Genomic DNA, 21,237 nt, shown 5'->3' with positions numbered 1-21,237 from the left:
ATTCAAGGATTTTATTAGTTTTAGAAAAAAAAAAAGCTTTGCTACAGATGTCACAAACAGCGTTTGAGCCATGTGTGACTTTATTCACAGTTGAATTAATGGATAATTTTTGCAGCACGATAAGAGTAAAAGTGGTCTAATCTCAGCAAGCGGACATAGCACACCCAGTGTTTGGCATCTGCAGTGACTCCTGCTTTTCTCCTGCTTCATTCGCTTTATTGTAATGCTAATAAACTAGATCCAGAATCTAGAAGTGGAATAGTGAAAAGAAAAATAATGTCTGTGTCCCGCGATTACTGAAATTAGTTTATTTGAAAGAGGATGAGAACCATTTCCAAGACCCACAGACGGAAACAAAAAGCAAGCCTGAGCATCTATTTACACTTAAAACAGTGTAAGACCTTGTATCAAATACTTCTATTCAAGTGAATCATGTAATAAAAATGCATCTGTGACAAAAAGCTACACTAAACTGACCGCTATGCAAAAACAGAAAAAAGAAAAAAAAAAAAAAACATTTACATCATGACCAGGCTTTACATGTTAGGAACACTGGATGTTAGTAGCATCAGGTTCGATATATTTACAGTTCAGAGAAGATTTAGCTACGTTGTCTGATGTAGGATTAGGAGATTGTAAAACACCATTATGTGGTATATCAGGCAAACAGTATAATGTCCTACAGAGTAATCCTTGCCAATCCTACGCATAAGGCTAAAACTGACGTGATATTATAAGTTAGAATGTGACTCCAACCCAACAAATATATGATCAACCAAAGCTCAAAACTTGTTAGTACAAAAAAAACAAAAAAAGAAATTAAATGGCTCAGAGACTCCGCATGCAACATTAACAATGTCCGCTGGAATCCAATGCATCATATATAAAAAGGGAAAATAACGTACTGCAAATCCTCTTTGGCCTAAGGGGAAAATACAATCCGGTTTGCCAACACAGTAAAGGCAACATGAAGAAGAGAATCATAGCTGAGGTCGATGACGTAGCTCCTCTTGTTCCTGTGTCTTCCCACACTGTTGAGTGAAGCCACCGGGGTAGAGGCGCAGTGGGTGAAACCGAGGGATTTGTAGTATTATCACATGGACAGTATTATTGTTAGCAGCAATAGAAAGTCTTGATTAGCCCAGTCTATTAAAAAGACACTTCCATATTAAAGGTTAGGAATGACACCCATCAGCTTGTCCCTCGTTAGGATATCCAACCAGAACAGACACCATGAAGGCACTCTTCAAAACGAGCAGCATCCCACGAGTGCTGGAGCCGGACGCATCGTAATCACAGAGGAAAGCACCATAATGGAAGCCTGTGTGCTTTTCTTTTTTTTTAGTGCAGTGAGATTAACCTTCTGCTGGCCAACTCAACGTCGTGATCTCTTGGTTGTTCACAGTGTTTTGTGACCTTGAGTCGACAGAGATGAAACTGACACGTTGTCAACATTGTACAGAAGTGCAGTGATAAAAAGATGTGGGAGGCACAGTGAGAGTTCTGCATGGAGTCTGGTGACGGCTCCTCTGCTATCAGGAGTCATCGCTGGCCCGTTTGCGAGACTGGTCACCTCTGGAAAACAAAAACACATCACGTCAGCCGTTTAGGGCGCCGCCACACCTGCCTTGTCCGGTTCAGTTGAATCACATCCTGGAGCGTTTACCCCCTTTGTGTGGTTTATTTGGGGCAGGTGTGAACACAGCAGTCCCACTTGAGCGCCTGCCAAACCAACCAGACCGAGTCCTTGTTGAAGAGGCGTCTCGGTCCGCTTACAAACAAACTCTGGGATGGTTAATTTGTGGTGAGAACGTGATCCAACCTCGATCTGACCTCACAGCAGGAAGCACTGCAGAGCCTGCTGCGCCGTGCATCCTCCATTCATTCATAAACGGCCTCGATACACATCTTTTAACTATGTCTGAAAATGACTATTCTAAATGGCAAAGCAGGATTTAATATGTCTTACAGGACATGAGGGCAGACATTCAGAGGAGAAAGTGTCTGTTTTCAGCAAAGCTAAAACGGCCCTCTTTTTCTCCAACAACGTGTCATATGATGTAACATAATGGAGACTGAAAGCTGCTGCCGCTCCTTCAGCGCTCACAGCAGCTTCATTGGGAGAAGCAGCTTCTGGCGGTGGTCACGGACCCGTCAATCAAAACGTGCTCTGTGCACCGTAAATCTTGTTTTCTAACTTCCAAATTTGTCAGCACAATGATTTCAGTAATGAGAAGCATTGTGGGACAGTGGTAGTAATTGTAGTCAGGCAGTCTCTCTCTCTCTGGTCTGTCACGGTTGTATGAATAAACATTTACAACCTCTGCAGTACCAAAATTAGCTGTAGATCTATTCATTTCTATTGTTTTTTCAGATGAGAAAGTAAAATTCTCTCACAAAAACGTGTACACATTGATTGGATGGGGTCTCTAACCTGCAAGTTGCCCTTTAATCTATTTCTGGAACATAACAGGAGGAGAAGAGGTTCTTTTACTCCATTTATTTCTGTTTTCCCACATGGAAATTCGGGCCAATTGGAAGGCTGTTTCCTCATGCATTACTAATTCTAATCGAATGAACACAAACCAAACTCAAGGCCATATACAACATAGTAACAAACTGAGCCCTGATTCAACTCGGAGCGAAAGCAACCATAGAGGTGAAAACCCCCCTAAAGTAAAGTGCATACTGGAAAAGCTGAGTTCACATTCAGACTGTGACTGTCAGAGACTGACCGTGGAAATCCGTTCATGGAGAGCTCCATCTGTAACTTCTGGTCCAGAGCGGCGTAATCGGGCAGCAGAGACTCCACAGCAGGAGGGTTAATCTGGGGAATGAACCCTGAGAAGAGAGCCGGGGCTAACTGGGCCCACTCTGAAAGAGGAAACCAGCAATCTATGAAACAGAAGACCATGTGTGACACTGCTTACTCTGCATGCTGCCAAACTAATATGTGGTGGCAGTCGTGGTGGCAAAAACATTACATTCGCTTGCAGCGGAGATTAAGTCAAATGGCATTAAAGCATTGTTTAATGTGTAGGTAAGAACAATGAACACAGCTCACCTGGTTGGAGGCTGTAGAGGCCTTTCACCACACTGGCCATTGTAGATGGTTGCACTTGAAAGGGCATGGCATGAGCTTTGATGAGAAGAGCTGCAGAAGGAAAAACTAATATTTTAAGAGGCCATTTGTGTTGGTAAGGAATTGAGTCTCCTGTCTGCGCAGTTCCAACATCCTGAATCGCAGGAAGAAATACTTGACGTATTAAACAATGCTATATAAACAACTCTTGTGAAGTTTGTTTTTGGAGTGTTTTTCAAATGTCACCATGGATTCAAATAAAGCAATGCACTCACGCATCAGTGTGTTCACGTGCTTTTCTGCAACGTGATCAGCAAACAGCTTCATCAGATCCTCCCTTAGGTCTCTGTTGAGCTTTGACTCGATGTAGAACTTGTTCTGAAAACGTTACAAACGTAAGAAACCCGAGTCAAAAGTCTAGAAGAAACCGAAACACGCGTGACGCCCCCCCACACACACACAAGGCTGCACAGAAAGTGCTAAAAACTTCACTCCAAGTTTTACGTCATGATATTTAACAAAACAGATGCCTACCAGGTACATAAATACAGGAACTATACATTGAAGAGAAGCTGTGTATTGTGTCAGCGCAACATTGAAGTTCTCGATGAAGTTCTCAGGTTGGCTGGCCTGGAAATCAAACATAAGAGTTTGTTAGGTTTTCAGGTTCTGGATGTCTTGGAAATGATCACTGCCTTGTGTTTGCGTTTCCTTACTTGTAGATGGGTGGAAACCTGCTGCAGATGACTTGTTATTTTTAATGTCAAATCACTGTAGAGCAGCTCAGAGTGCTGCTGACAAACGCACTTGTAGACATAACTAGAAAAGAAAAGAAAGAAACTCCAGCATGTGAGGTTTAAGAAGAGTTCTAGTGATGCACGTGGTAACTTTATGGGGTCACATGTTGTAGAAAGATCTGGCCCAGCTCAGGTGTGTGTGTATGTGTATGTGTGTGTATGTGTGTGTGTGTGTGTGTGTGTGTGTGTGTGTGTGTGTGTGTGTGTGTGTGTGTGTGTGTGTGTGTGTGTGTGTGTGTGTGTGTGTGTGTGTGTGTGCTTTACCTGTAGATCTGTGCATAAGAAACAGAGATGTGGTCTGTGGGCTTCTGAATCAGCAGACGGTCGATTGCCTTCTCCAGGTTTGGCCAATGGTTTTTCCGGTAGTCTTCAACAGCCATGGCATTCAGCACTGAGTGAACACAGGAGAGCTGGTTAGGCTTCAGACCACCTGCTGTATCAGGCACCTGATTCTGGTGGACAGCATCAGGCCTCAGTGTCCAACAGAGGGCTGTCTGACAGAGACAGAGACAGAGGCAGAGGCAGAGGCAGAGGCAGAGACAGAGACAGAGGCAAAGGCAGAGGCACACACAGGCAGACACAGGCAGACACACACAGACACACACAGACACACACACGGACACACACAGAGACACACAGAGACACACAGAGACACACACAGAGACACACAGAGACACACAGAGACACACACAGAGACACACAGAGACACACACAGAGACACACAGAGACACACAGAGACACACACAGAGACACACACAGACACACACAGACACACACAGACACACACAGACACACACACACACACACACACACACAGCAGGCCGAGCTGCAGAGCTTCTCCAGGAGTTCAGGCCCTGCTTTAGGTGAACTTACGGAACTTGGAAGTTGAATCGAGGGTGAATTTTCCCTCGGCAGCGGCTGGTGGAGCCGCACAGTCGGTCTCGCTGACTTCGCTGCTCTCGCTGCCCGAATCTGAGTCCATGAACTTTGACCCCCCGGAATTGCCGGACCACACTTTACCTCGTCGAGCCGCCGGTTCCCCTCCCGGCACCGGCAGACACACGGGCTGAGGGACCGTCGCTGTATCCGCCAGCTGGCTAACGTTACTCCGGTACGTCCGGACTTTACTGCTGCTGCTCGCACAATGGTTGTGGTTATGATCGTCTTTTACGTCCAAACTGTCATCTTCCATGGCCTCCATTTTCTCAGCCGGTCCCGCGTGCCGAAGCCCGGCCTCACCACATGAACATTCAGGTAACAAATAAGGATAAAGACACGAACTGTCAGGCGTCTGTGGTGGTGTCCATCTCAGCTTTGCTGTTGTTAACTGACTTTTTACGACATGTCGTATCACGGGACGGCCGAGAGGAAACAGGGAAATGTAGTTCCGAAGACTTTAACTACACGAGGAAAGTTTGAAGGCCCTGTTAAGGTAAACCATATTCAGTCAGTCTGTCTGAAGACTAAATATTAATGAACCGACTGTTGACAAATTGATTAGCTCTATGTTAACTTCACATTACCACACCACGCATGCGCAAACGTTAATAGTATTCCACACTCTTCCTCTGATGTCATCAACACTTAAAGTTGAATCTGTACATTTTGTGCTGTATTGCTGTAATAAATGCATTTTGCTTATAGTGCAATTATGTTGAAATGAGCCTCTTGCTTTAGTTACACTACAGACTTTAAAGTGATTGGAGGAAGTGTGTGTAAGCTCAGAGGCGCTAGGTGGCGCACTACTCACGTCTCTGCACCATCACGCCGCAGATGTTGAGGTGTGTATGAAATAACAGAAATGAGTGGTCAGTGTTGTTCATTTTTTTACTGAGAACCCCAGAAGAGATAACAACTATAATTATGTAAAAAAAAAAGAATCTTATTTAACCGTAAACAAAACATTACCTTGGAAATGGTACGTGAATTATGTTGGTGTAGACATTTATCATCACATTGGCTCAAATATGTCTATCTACCAACACCTAATCTTTACAGGCAGCAGACTCCTCTGTATGATGGAAGAAACTGGTTTACTTTATATTCAATTAAAAGTGACATGGGCAACAGAACCGGTTTTATAGGAAGGAAAAAAAGTGCCATTTTTCAAAGTGAACTCACTGAATATATTCCTAAGGCTTAATATTACAACTTAGTATAACTTTGTACAGATAAAAACTATTATCTACTCTTTCACGAGCGTGCCTCAGAGTATAAAAATAAGAGCCTTGACCATAAAAAGTAGCTGCCACATGTCAGAAGGAACACCTTGTCAATAGTTCTAGTTTTTTTTCTCCAAGATTTAAATGACAGGTTAAACATACAAAGCTTATGACAATGTAGGAGCACGCTGATCAAGTGTTCTTTGGTCTAAAATTAAAGAGTACTGTTCCTTTCACCCTAATGAAAGGGCAGAGCTGAACTTTATATTGCAAGTTAGACAATGTGTTCAAGTAAACCGTCTCAAGATTTATGTATGTGTCTGAAACTCATAGTATCCACTATTTAGCAGGCAGTAGGCTTACATATTTACATTTAGTTTCCTCATGGTAGCATGAAGCGACTATTTACCACATCATTAGACCACAGCTGGCATCACACTATGGACCGAGACTGTTGATGTCTTTGCTTGTGATAACTGCAAATTGTGGAATTAAAGCTTAATCTAGTGTTGCATTCATAGTGTGTTGCAGTAGATGAGAGCATCAGCTACAATACAGAAAATGTGAATGCTGAAGGAGATGAAAAGAAGGAAAGAACTCCTTAAAAAAGGGGGGAGAAACCACTACTGCATTCTATTTAGTAAGTACTGTACAGTATGAGGTTTCAGACACAATGCATGTGACCAAACTAGGCACAGAAAAAATAAAAACTTGCTGCATATTCACACAAAGTTGTCACGCAATTCCAACTTTATGAAAAATAATAGTAAGGTTGATGAGTCAAAAATATACGAAACATATATATATATATACATATACGTATACGTATATATATATAAGACAATTAGTGCTTTGTCGACTGGGTACTTTACATTTAAAGGTGTGTGGTGCTGAGAGTCTTTTCAGAAGTACTGTCTGTCTGCACACTTGATGAGGCCTCAGTGGCTAAAGTGTGTTGTATAGTGTCTCTGAGGCATGTCTCTCCACCCGCTGCGAGCGTGCTGGCTTCCTCCGGCTCACTGTCTTCTTCCACCCCATCTGCACTGCATTCAGACTCGTCACTGTCGCTCCCACAGGAGCTCGACGTCTCATCTTCAGAGTCGGAGTAAACCTCAGCCCCGTGGAAGATGTAGTGATTCGGTGCTTGAAACAGGTACTGGCCTGCTGTGGGAAACAATACAAACCATTTACAGCGCTGTAAACCAATATGTGGATGTGCTACTCAATGAGTTTGATATTTAAAATTATAATTACAACATACAACATTTGCCTGCTGTGTTAGCAGGCTAGTGCTTGTGATTAAACATGTCTCATTGAAATACATCAAAATATATTTGTTAAAGCAAACACTGTTGCTCTCTCTGCCGTGGTCTAAAGCTTACTCTCAAGGCGTTTGCTGATTGGACTTCTGTTTATCCGACTCATCCAGCATCGTCTACGAAATTCAAGGGTGGATTGGCTCTTTAGTTCTGCGGCCTCCTCTTTCGCAACATCTTCCGCTGATACCTCTGAAGGCTCGGCCGTCTCTTCACTGGGACACTGAGCATTTGGACAAGGCTCTGGAGGCGTTATATTATTACCAGCAGTCTCTCTGACATTTGGACTTTCCGTCTTCTCTGAAGGCTTAATTACTGAGTCTGTGCCGAGCGGCTTCTGCTCCTCCTGAGCTGCATCGCTGGAAGCAGGCAAGGCCTCACTTGGTGACTGTTCTGGTAACCGAGGGGGCTTCTCCGTGATCTCAGTGAGTCTTACAGTGTTGTAGCAGAGCTGCTCAAAGTCTCCACCCAACCGGTGGCAGAGCTCGTTGACAATGACGTCACAGTCTCCAAGCAGCTCCACATCAAAGTTGAGGTGAGGCAGCTGCTCTCTGTTGATCAGGACTTGAGGCACTTCATGAGGAATGGAGTCTGGATGGGATGAAGAGAAAACTGTTACATGTTGTATGTTTGGATTTGCTGGATGCACAATAGAAACATATTGGTTATTGCGTGCATCTTATAGGAAAATAAAACAAACATACTTGGGATGAGGGCAACTGGTCGGACTTTAAGTGATGAGCCAATTACAATCAAGAGGTCCACTTCATCTTTATCCTGCTTCATGGCTCTGTGGAACATTTCTGGAAGATTCTCTCCGAAGAAGACGATGTCAGGTTTCATGATGGCCAAGGGAATATCTGGGCACCGCGGACAACGGGGGACAACCTGTGGGAAATATTTATTTCATTCATCAAGGAATGCCATATCATCTTTATTTAGATAGGGGATGCATGTCTGTAATATCCACAATACAAGCCAATGTACTCAAAGTAGACAGCTGTGCCATCCTGATTTACTTCTGTAGCCGACTGACAGTCGTACATAGACACACAGTGCAAAATGTTTGAGGAGAGACCTTTATGTGAGGTATGTGCCACTTTATTCTCTCTGCCAGGGTGTATAACTACAGTCAGTTTGAACTGGAGCTGAAAGCCACATGTCACATTTCAAAACATGTTTGTAACATGAAAACACCCAAATAACAAAATAAAGCAATACACATTTTCATTTTTACCCCGGGTGGTATCTAGTTAAGCAAATAGTTTTGATGTTGAATGCAAAGAATTTCACATATCAAATACAATGGTGCTAAATGACTTCTCAAAAAGTTTTTTTCTTTTAATCTAGATGAATAAACACCTTTCCACTATTAATAATACAACACTGCCTCCACGATCTCATTGATCGTCAGGGTAATGACACTGGTTGATGCTGCAGCTGCTGTATATCTGTACAATACTGGTGACATAAATATGGATTTACACAATGTTGGAGTTGCATGAAACAATGAACAATAATGCACTACAAAGATTACTGACGTGATCTGAATTTTTCTGTCATGTTTCCCTTAACAAGGCAAAACATTTTAACAGCTTATTGAGCATCAATGTTCTTTTTTTCTCCTATCAAGCCTGTTCATTTAAAACTTGCATAACTTTTTTGCAGTCTAAAAAAAAAAAAAAAAAAACTCATGCCATCTTAATTATTGACAGCCTTGCTATCATCACAGCATTGTTTTTGCTTTTCTATAGTTCTTCAGTTAAAATGAAAGACCTTTGTAGTGGAAGAAATTTTGACTTCGCAGAGTGGGAAAATTACAGATGGAGCTCATAACATTAACAACGACTCTCTTCCAGCAAATAAAAGGCAATGAAGCTGTTAATAATGGTTATTAGCTACACCTGTGTTTTACACACAAAAATGTCTGCTGTGAAAAAGGACCATATCACTCCAGATTGCTCCTCCTGGTCACGTCTGCTTGGCCCTGGAATGGCTCGGCATCACTCCAGTTTTAGAACACCAAAGTTTATGGCACACACAGGATTTGTGAAGAGGTATTTTCATGCATAACCACGAAATTCTGAGAGTTATTGTATTTTCAGGCACAAAACATACACAAAAGTGTAAATACCTGGCTTTAGGGTCTGTGGGAAATTGCAGTGTCTTATGACTTTGATGATGCAATATCCAATCAGTGCATGTAAATGTATTATCTTGGATCAGTTAGCAATGAATAACTACCTGGTTAAAGATGTCTTCCCTTATCGCCTCACAATCCACTTTGTGTTTACAGACGAGACAGGATGCGGTTGCAAATGAACCTGAAATAAAAAGTTATTAATAAACCTTTCTTCATCACCACGGACAGGACTATACAAAGAAAAAACAAAAAACAAGAGCGATGTATTAGCTGCATCACTTACCATGACACTGGATAATCCGCTGAACTCCAGCCACTTGTTCTAACGTGTCAATGTTTTGTGTGTAGTTGCGCAGCAGCTTCCCTTGCTTATCCATCATAGATATGAATTTGTGACAGGGAGACGGCTGGAACTGACCAGGGTAGATCTCCTGTAGCAGAGAGGATGCACTCAATACTTGAGAACTAAATAATGCATATCACCCCTGTACCCCTGTTGGCTACTCTACAAAACCTCTTAACTGTTTTTTTTATCTTTGCAACACAGACTGGACCTTTTAACACCAATATGAATACAGACCTTCTTCATGCAAAGGGCATGTATCTCACCCATGTTCTCAAAGGTAAACATTGTATCACATCAATATCTATGTGAGTGAACCAAGTGTGTGTAGTTTTCTGTAGCTCCTTGCAAAGGTGTACATTGACTTGTTTGGTAAATGGTCCGTATTTGTATAGCACCTTTCTAGTCATTTTGACTAGTCAAAGCCTCATTCACCCCTTCACTCATCATTCATAAAGGAGGAATCTAAGTTGGAGGAGACTATTCTTTCACACACTGAAACTGTGCTCCAGGAGCAAGTTGGGGTTCAGTATCTTGCCCAAAGACACTTCGGCATGCCGACTTAGCCGGCCGACATTCCAATTAATGGACGACCCACTCTACCATACTACATCCACACTTGGGTACATTTTAACAAAGTTCATTGTCTTATCACACCATATACCTCAGTCTGGGAAATCAAATCATTTTTGATGCATTATTATCAACTTTGGGTGCAACAAACAAACCTTAGCAAACTTGAAAAAGGGCCTTGGGTCCCGTCTGAAATATTCAATGTCAAACATAGCCTGAGGGTCTGGAAGATCAGGAAAATCTACAGCAAGTCGTGCATAAATTCCATCTCTGGAGCGAAAGTCTGGTATTCCACATGAAACTGACACCTAAAAAAACAACAAAAATAAATTCCCTCAGACTTAATCTTATGACATGTTGTACATGTGTGTGGTACCACTGTGAATACATACCCCAGCACCAGTCAGCACAAGGATCCTTTTACTTTCATGGAGTAGCCTGACCACATCTTCTAATGTGTTGATATCCTTCCGCTTCTTTCTTTTTGGAGGTTCTGAGATGTTGATGATGATCTGCCACAGTGTCATGTCATCTAAATCTGGAGGGAGCACGGTCTCAGGCAGCAAATCCCTAAGAATGGTCCTTGGATCCGTCTCTCTGATGTGTTGCTGAATGAAACTGTAGGAACCTGGGCGAGAATACAAAATCTCAGCACGACTTGCATCCAAAAATGCACGTGCAATGCCACTGCCTGCAGTCATTATTATGTGTTAACAATTTCCCACTGTATCAGAGATGCTGATGCAGATTTGCAAGATGCTTCTTAAGTCCATGTGGTTACCTATTTGCGGTTGAGGAGTCCAGTCGCTGGAGCTCGCATGTGAGGATCTGTCATCGTCCTCGTTGATGTGGTCCGGTGTGGCAGCCAGTCCGTTGGAGGGGAGGTCGTCGTGTCCAAGAAAATCTAAGGACAGGCAAAATAAAGAGATAAGATGCAACGTTATAGACAGCCTGGCCTCTGTTTCTATCAACCAGTATGATAAAACCACCATCCACGGCAACAAGCTCAGTGTGGTAGCGTTAGGGATGTCAACCGGCTAACAAATGCTAAGCTGCTATCAAAGTTCAGTGCTACGAGTCAAAGAGTTATATCCGCAAAAGCTGTGTCAGTTTTTTCTTTCGTTTTTTGCATTAGCGATAAGTTAAGGAAAGGTAACGTTTCCGCCTTGAGAAGTGCCCACTTATAAACTCCCACACATCTGTACTGTGTTTAACGTTAGCCAACTAACGTTACCGTTAACTTCTGTTTCAAACTCGCCGGTTAAGTTGGTAAAACACAGTCCACCTCAAGTCGCGTAAATACTCTTGGCTTCGTTTATTGGTCGCCTCTTTTCTTACCAGCACCCTCCTCCGTTGTCCCAAATACAGCGCTGTCGTCTAGTTTCACAACTGGTTTGTGCGGCACGGAGACCAGCAGTCCCAGTCCATTGTTGTCTCCGCCTAGCGCTGCTGGGGCCTGCTCTACCGCCATCACCGGCTTTGCTTCCCTCTCCGCTGGCTGCGCACAATTCACCGCCGCCTCCCAGCCCTCCGTGGCCGCGGAGACGCATGATAATTGGTCTTCTTTGGCGACTTTGAATCCGTGGTTAGTCAACGGACTGATTTTCGACCTTTTCGCGGCAGGTTCTTCCATTTCGGAGGCGCCCGGATAGGCCGTTCCGACACTGCTCTCTCCGTCCGCCATCTTCAGCCCGCAGAGCCGCTGAGCAGAGCCTTCCTCTCGGACAGCTGGCTCATTTGCATAACACACGTGACTCCTTCTCCACCAATCGTGAGGATCGGAACGTCCCCTTTTACGTCAGTGGCATAAAACCATAACAACACGCTGCTGCCTTCACGCACTGTCAGGTGACTATTAATCAATGACTGCACAAAGTTGCGAGTAAAACACAGACGTCAAAGTTTTTCATAATAGTTTGTGAGTCATGTCAATGAATATACTGTTATAGAATTAATTTTACATTTAAACATTGATATTTTAATTTTAACCTCAATTATATGCTTCAGTCAAATGTATGATTCTCATTTTGAGACATATGCTAAATGGTGTGTTCTCCAGTCATCAAAAACATAATGTTATCACAGAGTCATTTACTGTGTTTCTAATTAGTTAAGCTACGTTTGATTTTATTTAATTACCCCCTCGAATGCTGGAAATTTCGAGCGCTTTTTGTGAGGCACGTGAATGCAGCATGCGTCATATGACACTAAAGGGCCACTGGGTGTTTAACTCCGCTCAAGAGAGGTCCCTCTTCACAATTTCAACCATTTGGCTGTTTCTCCATTAGTTTAAGTTAGCCGGAGCTTGCTCGCAAAATAATTAGATAACATCTGAGAACAGTGTGAGTGGCTGACTCACGGCAGCTGCCACATCAGAGAGCCTTAAGTCGAACATCTGAGCTCCAGGACAGCTGATATTCAAGCTCCGTTATAACAAGAGCCATACTTTCATTACAGATTTATATGGAGGCTGTTTTGAGCTGCAAACCAGAGGACTTGGAGGATTACTACGGGTTATTAGGATGTGATGAACTGTCGTCGGTAAGTTCTGGCTTGTGGTTTTAAGGATCAGCCTATTTGCTGGGCGACGCAACATTTGTCTGGACCTCCAAACTAAAATATACTGGTTTAAGAGGGAGATCAAATAAAATGCTGGATGTACGTCAGCGATCAGCAGCCTGTAAATTGTTCAGCCTCAAGGCTGATGGATTCTGTGTGCTCCAGAGGTTAGTCTGAGCCGACAGAGACCTGTTGATACCACACAGTCTGTGGTTGATGCTCCAGATTAAGATGTCAGAGAAACCAGTCGTGCGTCATCCAGTGTCTCTGCAGACTGTCACAGTATTTGCACTTAATAATTAATCCTTCAACACACACGTGTATAACTAACAAGATAGCATACAATAGACCAGGTTCAGAAAAACTCTGGTTATATTTCCCTTCTATAAGCCCCTGTTGTTTGTGAGAGTGATACTGGGTTTGTTTGACACAGAAATGTGTGTGAATTTGAGTGTGCTGCACCACACATTGAATTATGTCCCTTTGAAATAAAATAAGTGACTGATTCTTGAATTTCAAATATTGAGATTGGCAAAAGTGTGATATATTTATTTAATCATTTACCTCCCAGACTGAACAGATTCTCAATGAATACAAGATCCGAGCCTTGGCATGCCACCCAGACAAACACCTAGACAACCCCAGGGCAGGTAAATATGTGCACCACTGTTGTGTGTGTATTTAAAGGGAGTTTTCAAATGCTGGCAAAAATCATTCAAAAAAATGTCATAAAACATTTCATACAGACAGAAGCGTGATCAGAAGTGAAGGTGAGCCCAACTTTTTCAATTTTTATTACCTTTTTCATGATGTTTTCTACCATTGTTTCTCAATTTTCTTACTTATTCCACAAACAGTTAATGCTTCTGCCTGATGTCTTGACTTCAAAGCAAATTATGTTCACGCAGAGCTGCTTACAGCTGCATACAAAGACAGGGTATTCATTAAACCCTCTTAAACCCTGATATTTTCTTTCCTTCCGACAGTGGAAGATTTCCAAAAGCTGCAGGAGGCCAAAGAGGTTTTATGCAATGAAACCAAAAGAAAAAACTATGACCTTTGGAGAAGAAGCGGAGTTACTATCCCATATCATGACTGGCAAGCCTTGAATGACTCTGTAAAAACTGTATGTAATGTCTTTACCTTTTTAACGATTTCTCAAAACACCGTGGAATCTGTGTAACTTAGAAAGCCTGGTGGTCCTTTCTTTTTGCAGTCAATGCACTGGGCTGTGAGAAATAAGAAGGAACCAATGTTGGAGGCCTCAAAAGCAGAAATCCCCACCCCCCCCTCACAAGCAGAGGACCTTCACTCTGAACAAGGATCACCAACCATCCCCTCATGTGATGCCATGTCATCTTCAAGTGAGTGAATTTCTAATTTCTCTCAAAATAGTGGAAAGCATGTACAATGTACAATGGGAATGGGGGGCATTGAATATTACACTGAATATTAAAAAGGGCATTATTGTTCTTACAGCATCGACCAAATGACACGTCCCTTATTTGTTCATTTGTTTTATGAGCAAACAATGATTATATTATGTGCATTACATTATAAATTCTAATAATGTGATTAACATACTTATTGTGTCACATCAAGAGGTCAGAACTGTTTCCCATTCCATTACTTACTACATTTTACACTGTGTACTACTATTTACACCATCTATTGTTTACTCAGTATTAGATCATATGAAATTAAATTTTACTTTTTCTCATCATTGCTCAGGTGATTACTGCCATCGACGTTTCCGTTGGGCTGCGGACTCTCCATCTAGTCTGCTGCGGAGGTTTAGAAATTATGAAATATGAATAAATCAACAGTGTTTGAGTTTTAGTCACTTTTGTTTAATTGTTTGTGCTTGTTGTCTTTTTGATTGTTGTCCTTCAGTTGGGACCCTGTTAATGATGGTTTGACTCAATCACTTCTTGCCTAAAATGTAAATTGTGAGCTCTAACTGTGTCTGTTGCAAAGTGTGAAATACTTTGTCAAACAAAAATCAGACAGTAGCATATTAGATACTGTGAATAATTCATTTTGTTATCAGTAACATAAAAGGGAGATACTGGAGTACCTTTAATGTAATGTAATGTGTATTTTTGTCTTACTGCCCATAATGTTGGGAACATGAAACTGCAACACGTCATGTACACTATTCTGCTCATGTGTATTATTGAAAGTCTTCACTGTCAATGTCTGTGAAATGGAAATAGAACATCTAGTTGGCTACGATTGTGCATTCGTGAAGTGTCGCTACACCTACATTGCTTCTAGTTTAAACACAGTACCATTGATTTCCATTTTTTCTGAAGAAATATGATTTGATCAGAAATATTTCAAACCATTCAGACTAAAAGGAGAGGTACTAGATTAGATTTTGTGCAAGTTTGAGGATGATTTTCCTTATTTTCAATGTAACTTTCAGGTTTTCACATTATTTGACATCTACCACCATGTAGATTCTGTAACTGTAAACCTCTTTAAGAAAATCATGAATCGTGTCAAACCTAAAATGTAGTAAACCCCAACAAGGCACATGAAGTGGAGCCTGGATCCCAGATGTTAAGTGAATGCAGGTTTCAGGGTCAGGAAATGAATTACATGTAAGTGATTGTATTATTTCTATTGATCTTGAGGTGAAGCTGAAGAGCAAAAAAATCACAAAACTCACTTTAGACTTTTCTCAGTGATCCAGCTTCGCCAACTCAGACTGTCAAATATTAATGACAAGACAATGTCTGAATGAGAAAAGGTTAGAAAAGTTAAGGCCTGGATCAGAAAGTGTAAACAACAAAGGGGAGAATATAAGAACAAAACATGTAAAAACAGGATACATTGATTTTTAAAAAGCAGATCAGATCTGAATATTGATCAAGGACAGCTGATATGAATCTTGTCTACATCTCAAGGTTAAACTCTATGAAGACAGCACTGAATTGAAATGAATGTGTTCTCAGAATGAACCAAACTTACCAGTGTGCCTGTGTGTGTGTAACTTTTAATTATCCTCCAATCACAGGTTTTCTAGTGCAGGCACACACCTGCCCGGAGAGAAATGTCACAGATGAATCTGCAGCAGTATCAGACGGAGTATTCACATTTATTGCCTTAAGTAATGTTACCACAGTGTACAAATACACACAGTAAAAGTCCTGCATTCAAAGTACGACTTCAGTAAAAGTACATCAGTAAAATAAAAAGTATAAGTACACTGCAATTGCACGGTTTTCCCTCGCTAGGTGGCGCTGTGCCCTGTGATGACGTCCCGTTTGCAGCCACCAAAAGCCCGATGAGGAGAGCTGTCTCTCGCCGGGTGCGGTGGCGCGCGCCTGTAATCCCGCTACCGGGAGGCTGAGGCTGGAGGATCGTTTGAGCTCAGGAGCTCTGAGCTGCAGCGGACTGTGCCGATCGGGTGTCCGCACTAAGCTCGGTATCGATATGGTGCTCCTGGGGGAGCCCGGGACCACCAGGTCGTCTAAGGAGGGGCGCACCGGCCCAGGTCGGAAACGGAGCAGGTCAAAGCCCCCGTGCTGCTCAGTAGTGGGATCGCGCCTGTGAATAGACGCTGTAGTGCAGCCTGAGTGAGACAGCGGGACCCAGTCTTTTTACTCTCTGCACACTTGTTTTTCATCTCTTGTCCACATGAATGGAGTGAAAAAGCAACATGACAAGATTTAACAATGTCAGGAAACAAGACTGACAGATGTATGAAACAGTGACAGTTCAGGACCAGGACCTTTCTTAGTCAGTCTGGAAGGTTTCTACACTGTTTGTATCATCACTTTGTATCTTACAGCCCTCCACAAAATAATCACAGCTTAAATAACCTTATTTATCTCCTCTGTACCAGACTGCAGCCAGTCAGTGAGCACATGAGGTGAAGATGTGTTGACGTTGATCTGAATGTCTTCATGATCTCAGGTGGAGAGTCCTCTCAGGGGAGCAGCAGGTTGTTGTGGCCGAGTGGTTAAGGCGATGGACTTGAAATCCATTGGGGTCTCCCCGCGCAGGTTCAAACCCTGCCAACAACGAGCTTTCTGATAGGGAGCGACTCTTTGGTGGAAAGTAGCTTCACTGAAGACAAAGTCACACTTTGTTTATTGATGTAGACATTTCAGCTTCACAGACAGAGTTCATCTGCTTTGTGTTCATGTGAGGCAGAAACTACCACAGTAGTTTCACTTTAAAGTGAAAATCAGTTTCTAATCAGGATAATAAAGAGAACCAGTTAGGCTCATACTGTAGAAAGAGGAGGTTTATCTTGACGATGCAGACGATGGAGACTGAAGCCAGAGACTCGGACATGAAGAGCATGTCTCTACCACTGAGACACATCCTCCTACAGACATGACACATCAGTGTTCACCCTATGATTCAGTCTGAGGAAATATTCCAGGTGTGATACTGTGTGACCACCCAAGATAAACCTCCTCTTTCTACAGTAAGAGCCTAACTGGTGTACGTCTTTATTATAAAGTGGAAAACGAGATTGATTTTCACTCTAAATATGAGGCAGTTTTTGTTTTTGAAAGATTTCTGCCTCACATGAACACAAAGCAGATGAACTCTGTCTGTGGAGCTGAAATGTCTACATCAGGGGTGTCCAAACTTTTTTCACTGAGGGCCACATACAGAAAAACATACAAAGGGCTGGGCCACTCACTAGAAGTGAGCTATATTGCTAACTTTAATCCACTAGAGGTGATGTATATCGCCTCACCTCTGATGGATTAAAGTTGGCAAAATCAATCAAATGTAGGTAAATTCTGCTTGATAACTGAATATGATTCAAGAAAAAAAAAAACAGCCTTTCCATTAGTGGGCTTTCATTTATTAGTTGTGGTACAAGCTGGTCTTTGCCTTGTAGGCTCTTGTTCAGTGTGTTAAGGTGATCAGTGAGATCCACTAAAAATGCCCTGCCCCTGCACCCCCCTGCCCCCCCGCACCAGCACCAGCATCAGAGAGGGAAGCTTGAAATAGTCTGTGCTAGAGCCCTGGTGCTCCAATTAACAGCCTTACCTCCACTTTCTTGACCCGCGGCGGACACCGTAGAGTCCATTCCTTTGCACTCGCTTGTCCCAGCTGGAGCTCCATCTGTCGTACCTCCACACAGCTCATCCCATTTAACTCCCATCATGCCAACTGCATCTGGCACAGCTTCAAAAGCATTCTCACCCGTCGTGGTGCTCTTCAGACTGCTAACATCTAGCAGCTCCTCCGTAATACAAAAGTGACACCGCGTCTGAAACTTTCTACACTAACTTGCTCTGTTACATTTCCTTAATTCTGCCATTTTGGGTCACCTGTAGCAAATTTCTTCTTCGATTACTCATTTTATAGAGAAGCTGCCTCGTTCAAGACAGTCACTCCACCTAGCGGAGAGACTAAGAAGTACAATACAGTCCAGCACAGGTTCCATGTGTGGGCCGTATTACAATAATAGTGTGTGACTTCAGTGAAGCTACTTTCCACCAAAGAGTCGCTCCCTATCAGAAAGCTCGTTGTTGGCAGGGTTTGAACCTGCGCGGGGAGACCCCAATGGATTTCAAGTCCATCGCCTTAACCACTCGGCCACAACAACCTGCTGCTCCCCTGAGAGGACTCTCCACCTGAGATCATGAAGACATTCAGATCAACGTCAACACATCTTCACCTCACGTGCTCACTGACATGCTGCAGTCTGGTACAGAGGAGATAAATAAGGTTATTTAAGCTGTGATTATTTTGTGGAGGGCTGTAAGATACAAACTGATGATACAAACAGTGTAGAAACCTTCCAGACTGACTAAGAAAGGTCCTGGAAATGTGAACACAGTTTTTGCAAACTCCAGCAAAGCTCCACCAACAGAACCTGTATTTATATTTCGTAGCTCTGCAGGGAAACAAGTTCATCTGGATGCAGAAGCTCAAACAACTTTTCTGAGCCTGCAGAGACTTTTTAGTCTCGTCTGTTATAAAGCTGGCCGAGCTTCTGGCTGGAAGGTCACTGGTTTGCTGTTCAGATCGTCAGGAGAAATGTGGACAGAAGACCACTGAGGCCTCAACCCCCTCCTGCTGTACTGGGCAGCGTTCACGAGTCAGAGTGTGTGAGACAGAGCATGAAGATGATGAAGATGTGCCTGTCGTGTGTGTGTGTGTGTGTGTGTGTGTGTGTGTGTGTGTGTGTGTGTTTCCATCCATCCATCAGTGGTGTGACTGGTGCTCATTGCTCCTGTCCTCCAGGTGGAGGCGCTGTATGACAAAGAGACGCAGCAGCAGCAGCTTGGTGAAGGTTTTTCCTGGACAGCAGAAGATGAAGGAGCAGCGATGAAGCTGCTGTGACTCATAAGAGCTTGTTGTGGTCTCTGCTGTTTGTTGAACAGTGTGCAGAGAGTAAAAAGACTGGGTCCCGCTGTCTCACTCAGGCTGCACTACAGCGTCTATTCACAGGCGCGATCCCACTACTGAGCAGCACGGGGGCTTTGACCTGCTCCGTTTCCGACCTGGGTCGGTGCGCCCCTCCTTAGACGACCTGGTGGTCCCGGGCTCCCCCAGGAGCACCATATCGATACCGAGCTTAGTGCGGACACCCGATCGGCACAGTCCGCTGCAGCTCAGAGCTCCTGAGCTCAAACGATCCTCCAGCCTCAGCCTCCCGGTAGCGGGATTACAGGCGCGCGCCACCGCACCCGGCGAGAGACAGCTCTCCTCATCGGGCTTTTGGTGGCTGCAAACGGGACGTCATCACAGGGCACAGCGCCACCTAGCGGGGGGGAAACGTGCAACTGCAGCGTTGGAGGTTTATTCAGTGATGGGCAGCATGAGGACAGGGAGGCTGTGCACAGACACAACCCTGTCTGAGGTGGATTGTTGAACAAAAAGGATGATTATTAAAGAGAAACACGTGAATTAACACACAGAATGACACATGTAGTTTGATCCAAATGTTCACCTTCAGACATGCAGACGATGGAGACTGAATCCAGAGACTTGGACATGAAGAGCAAGTCATGATTCAATCTTAGGAAATATTGCAGGTATGATACTGTGTGACCACTCAAGATAAACCTCGTCTTTCTACAGGAAGAGCCTAACTGGTTCTCTTTATTATCCTGATTAGAAACTGATTTTGACTTTAAAGTGAAACTACTGTGGTAGTTTCTGCCTCACATGAACACAAAGCAGATGAACTCTGTCTGTGGAGCTGAAATGTCTACATCAACAAACAAAGTGTGACTTTGTCTTCAGTGAAGCTACTTTCCACCAAAGAGTCGCTCCCTATCAGAAAGCTCGTTGTTGGCAGGGTTTGAACCTGCGCGGGGAGACCCCAATGGATTTCAAGTCCATCGCCTTAACCACTCGGCCACAACAACCTGCTGTTCCCCTCAGAGGACTCTCCACCTGAGATCATGAAGACATTCAGATCAACGTCAACACATCTTCACCTCACGTGCTCACTGACTGGCTGCAGTCTGGTACAGAGGAGATAAATAAGGTTATTTAAGCTGTGATTATTTTGTGGAGGGCTGTAAGATACAAAGTGATGATACAAACAGTGTAGAAACCTTCCAGACTGACTAAGAAAGGTCCTGGTCCTGAACTGTCACTGTTTCATACATCTGTCAGTCTTGTTTCCTGACATTGTTAAATCTTGTCATGTTGCTTTTTCACTCCATTCATGTGGACAAGAGATGAAAAACACATGGAAAAATATCTGGATCCTCCGTCCTCACACTTTGTGCCTTTTTATTTCAGCTGTTTTCAGCAAAAACCTCTAATAATAAGCCTTAATAAATGAAGTGTTTTGACACAACAGATGAATAATAATATGAATAAATCAACACATCAAAAATATCAAAAAGGAAAAATATCACAGATCACAGCAACGAAAACAGATTAATGGGTGGGGGGGGGGCTTATTGTCACGATCCATTCATTGAATATCAGTCATGATGACCAAGACTTCTCTAAATGGACTCATGCTGACAGTTATGATGCAGCCGGTGAGATTGTCGTTTTCAGCAGCGTGCTCACATCAGCACGTTACAGACGAGGACTGAACCTGTTGAACTACCAGATAAGATAAGATAAGATAAGATAAGATAAGATATTCCTTTATTTATCCCACAATGGGGAAATTTCAAGTCAGCAGCAGTTCTGATTCACACATACAAGATACAGTTCACACATACAAAGAAAGGGAATAAAAAATATAAAATATATATATGTTTACATGTACAGTATATACAAAAAATAATGTATGGTGAAAGAATGAAAGAA

At 43.0% G+C, this 21,237-nt stretch overlaps 3 protein-coding genes and 3 non-coding genes across 7 annotated transcripts; 2 read left to right on the top strand and 4 right to left on the bottom strand.

Moving 5' to 3' along the window:
- Nucleotides 1–44: 44 nt before the first annotated feature.
- On the bottom strand, nucleotides 45–5,185 carry cacul1 (CDK2 associated cullin domain 1). The gene is made up of 8 exons (XM_070841032.1): nucleotides 4,753–5,185; nucleotides 4,144–4,270; nucleotides 3,799–3,901; nucleotides 3,617–3,712; nucleotides 3,358–3,460; nucleotides 3,065–3,154; nucleotides 2,736–2,874; nucleotides 45–1,575 (listed from the first exon to the last, which is right to left on the bottom strand). Exons 1-8 carry the CDS (start codon nucleotides 5,078–5,080, stop codon nucleotides 1,536–1,538), a joined length of 1,026 nt encoding a protein of 341 aa, XP_070697133.1. The 5' UTR covers nucleotides 5,081–5,185; the 3' UTR covers nucleotides 45–1,535.
- Nucleotides 5,186–5,692: 507 nt separating this feature from the next.
- On the bottom strand, nucleotides 5,693–12,127 carry sirt1 (sirtuin 1). The gene is made up of 9 exons (XM_070841244.1): nucleotides 11,755–12,127; nucleotides 11,198–11,320; nucleotides 10,809–11,044; nucleotides 10,572–10,724; nucleotides 9,784–9,931; nucleotides 9,602–9,681; nucleotides 8,062–8,245; nucleotides 7,424–7,948; nucleotides 5,693–7,205 (listed from the first exon to the last, which is right to left on the bottom strand). The coding sequence occupies exons 1-9, from the start codon at nucleotides 12,098–12,100 to the stop codon at nucleotides 6,916–6,918; spliced, it is 2,085 nt and encodes a 694-aa protein (XP_070697345.1). The 5' UTR covers nucleotides 12,101–12,127; the 3' UTR covers nucleotides 5,693–6,915.
- A 544-nt stretch (nucleotides 12,128–12,671) lies between these two features.
- dnajc12 (DnaJ (Hsp40) homolog, subfamily C, member 12) lies at nucleotides 12,672–15,193 on the top strand. Of its 2 annotated transcripts, XM_070841284.1 has the most exons (6): nucleotides 12,672–12,758; nucleotides 12,874–12,957; nucleotides 13,547–13,625; nucleotides 13,962–14,101; nucleotides 14,192–14,339; nucleotides 14,707–15,193. In XM_070841284.1, exons 2-6 carry the CDS (start codon nucleotides 12,880–12,882, stop codon nucleotides 14,787–14,789), a joined length of 528 nt encoding a protein of 175 aa, XP_070697385.1. In that variant the 5' UTR covers nucleotides 12,672–12,758; nucleotides 12,874–12,879; the 3' UTR covers nucleotides 14,790–15,193. The 2 variants fall into 2 exon arrangements, with proteins under 2 accessions (XP_070697385.1, XP_070697384.1); XM_070841283.1 differs by having other exon boundaries at nucleotides 12,683–12,957.
- A 1,734-nt stretch (nucleotides 15,194–16,927) lies between these two features.
- trnas-uga (transfer RNA serine (anticodon UGA)) lies at nucleotides 16,928–17,009 on the top strand. The gene has a single exon. It is a non-coding gene; the product is annotated as a tRNA-Ser (tRNA).
- Nucleotides 17,010–18,477: 1,468 nt separating this feature from the next.
- trnas-uga (transfer RNA serine (anticodon UGA)) lies at nucleotides 18,478–18,559 on the bottom strand. The gene has a single exon. It is a non-coding gene; the product is annotated as a tRNA-Ser (tRNA).
- Nucleotides 18,560–20,248: 1,689 nt separating this feature from the next.
- On the bottom strand, nucleotides 20,249–20,330 carry trnas-uga (transfer RNA serine (anticodon UGA)). Its single transcript has one exon. It is a non-coding gene; the product is annotated as a tRNA-Ser (tRNA).
- Between the last annotated feature and the right edge of the window lie 907 nt (nucleotides 20,331–21,237).

This window comes from Pempheris klunzingeri, chromosome 12 (genome assembly GCF_042242105.1).
Source record: "Pempheris klunzingeri isolate RE-2024b chromosome 12, fPemKlu1.hap1, whole genome shotgun sequence".
Lineage (NCBI taxonomy): Eukaryota > Metazoa > Chordata > Actinopteri > Acropomatiformes > Pempheridae > Pempheris > Pempheris klunzingeri.
This window is presented reverse-complemented; position numbering and strand designations above follow the sequence as displayed.

Excerpts from the sequence above, each read along its gene's own strand:
- cacul1 (XM_070841032.1), bottom strand. The coding sequence starts at position 5,080 with ATGGAGGCCATGGAAGATGACAGTTTGGACGTAAAAGACGATCATAAC. Across the intron at positions 3,902-4,143 it reads TCTTATGCACAGATCTACAG|TTATGTCTACAAGTGCGTTT; the intron begins GTAAAGCACACA and ends TTTCTTTTCTAG. Across the intron at positions 2,875-3,064 it reads CCTCTACAGCCTCCAACCAG|AGTGGGCCCAGTTAGCCCCG; the intron begins GTGAGCTGTGTT and ends TTCCTCTTTCAG.
- sirt1 (XM_070841244.1), bottom strand. The coding sequence starts at position 12,100 with ATGGCGGACGGAGAGAGCAGTGTCGGAACGGCCTATCCGGGCGCCTCC. Across the intron at positions 10,725-10,808 it reads TTGTGCTGACTGGTGCTGGG|GTGTCAGTTTCATGTGGAAT; the intron begins GTATGTATTCAC and ends TTGTTTTTTTAG. Across the intron at positions 9,932-10,571 it reads CCTTTTTCAAGTTTGCTAAG|GAGATCTACCCTGGTCAGTT; the intron begins GTTTGTTTGTTG and ends TCTCTGCTACAG.
- dnajc12 (XM_070841284.1), top strand. The coding sequence starts at position 12,880 with ATGGAGGCTGTTTTGAGCTGCAAACCAGAGGACTTGGAGGATTACTAC. Across the intron at positions 12,958-13,546 it reads GATGTGATGAACTGTCGTCG|ACTGAACAGATTCTCAATGA; the intron begins GTAAGTTCTGGC and ends TTTACCTCCCAG. Across the intron at positions 14,102-14,191 it reads TGAATGACTCTGTAAAAACT|TCAATGCACTGGGCTGTGAG; the intron begins GTATGTAATGTC and ends TTCTTTTTGCAG.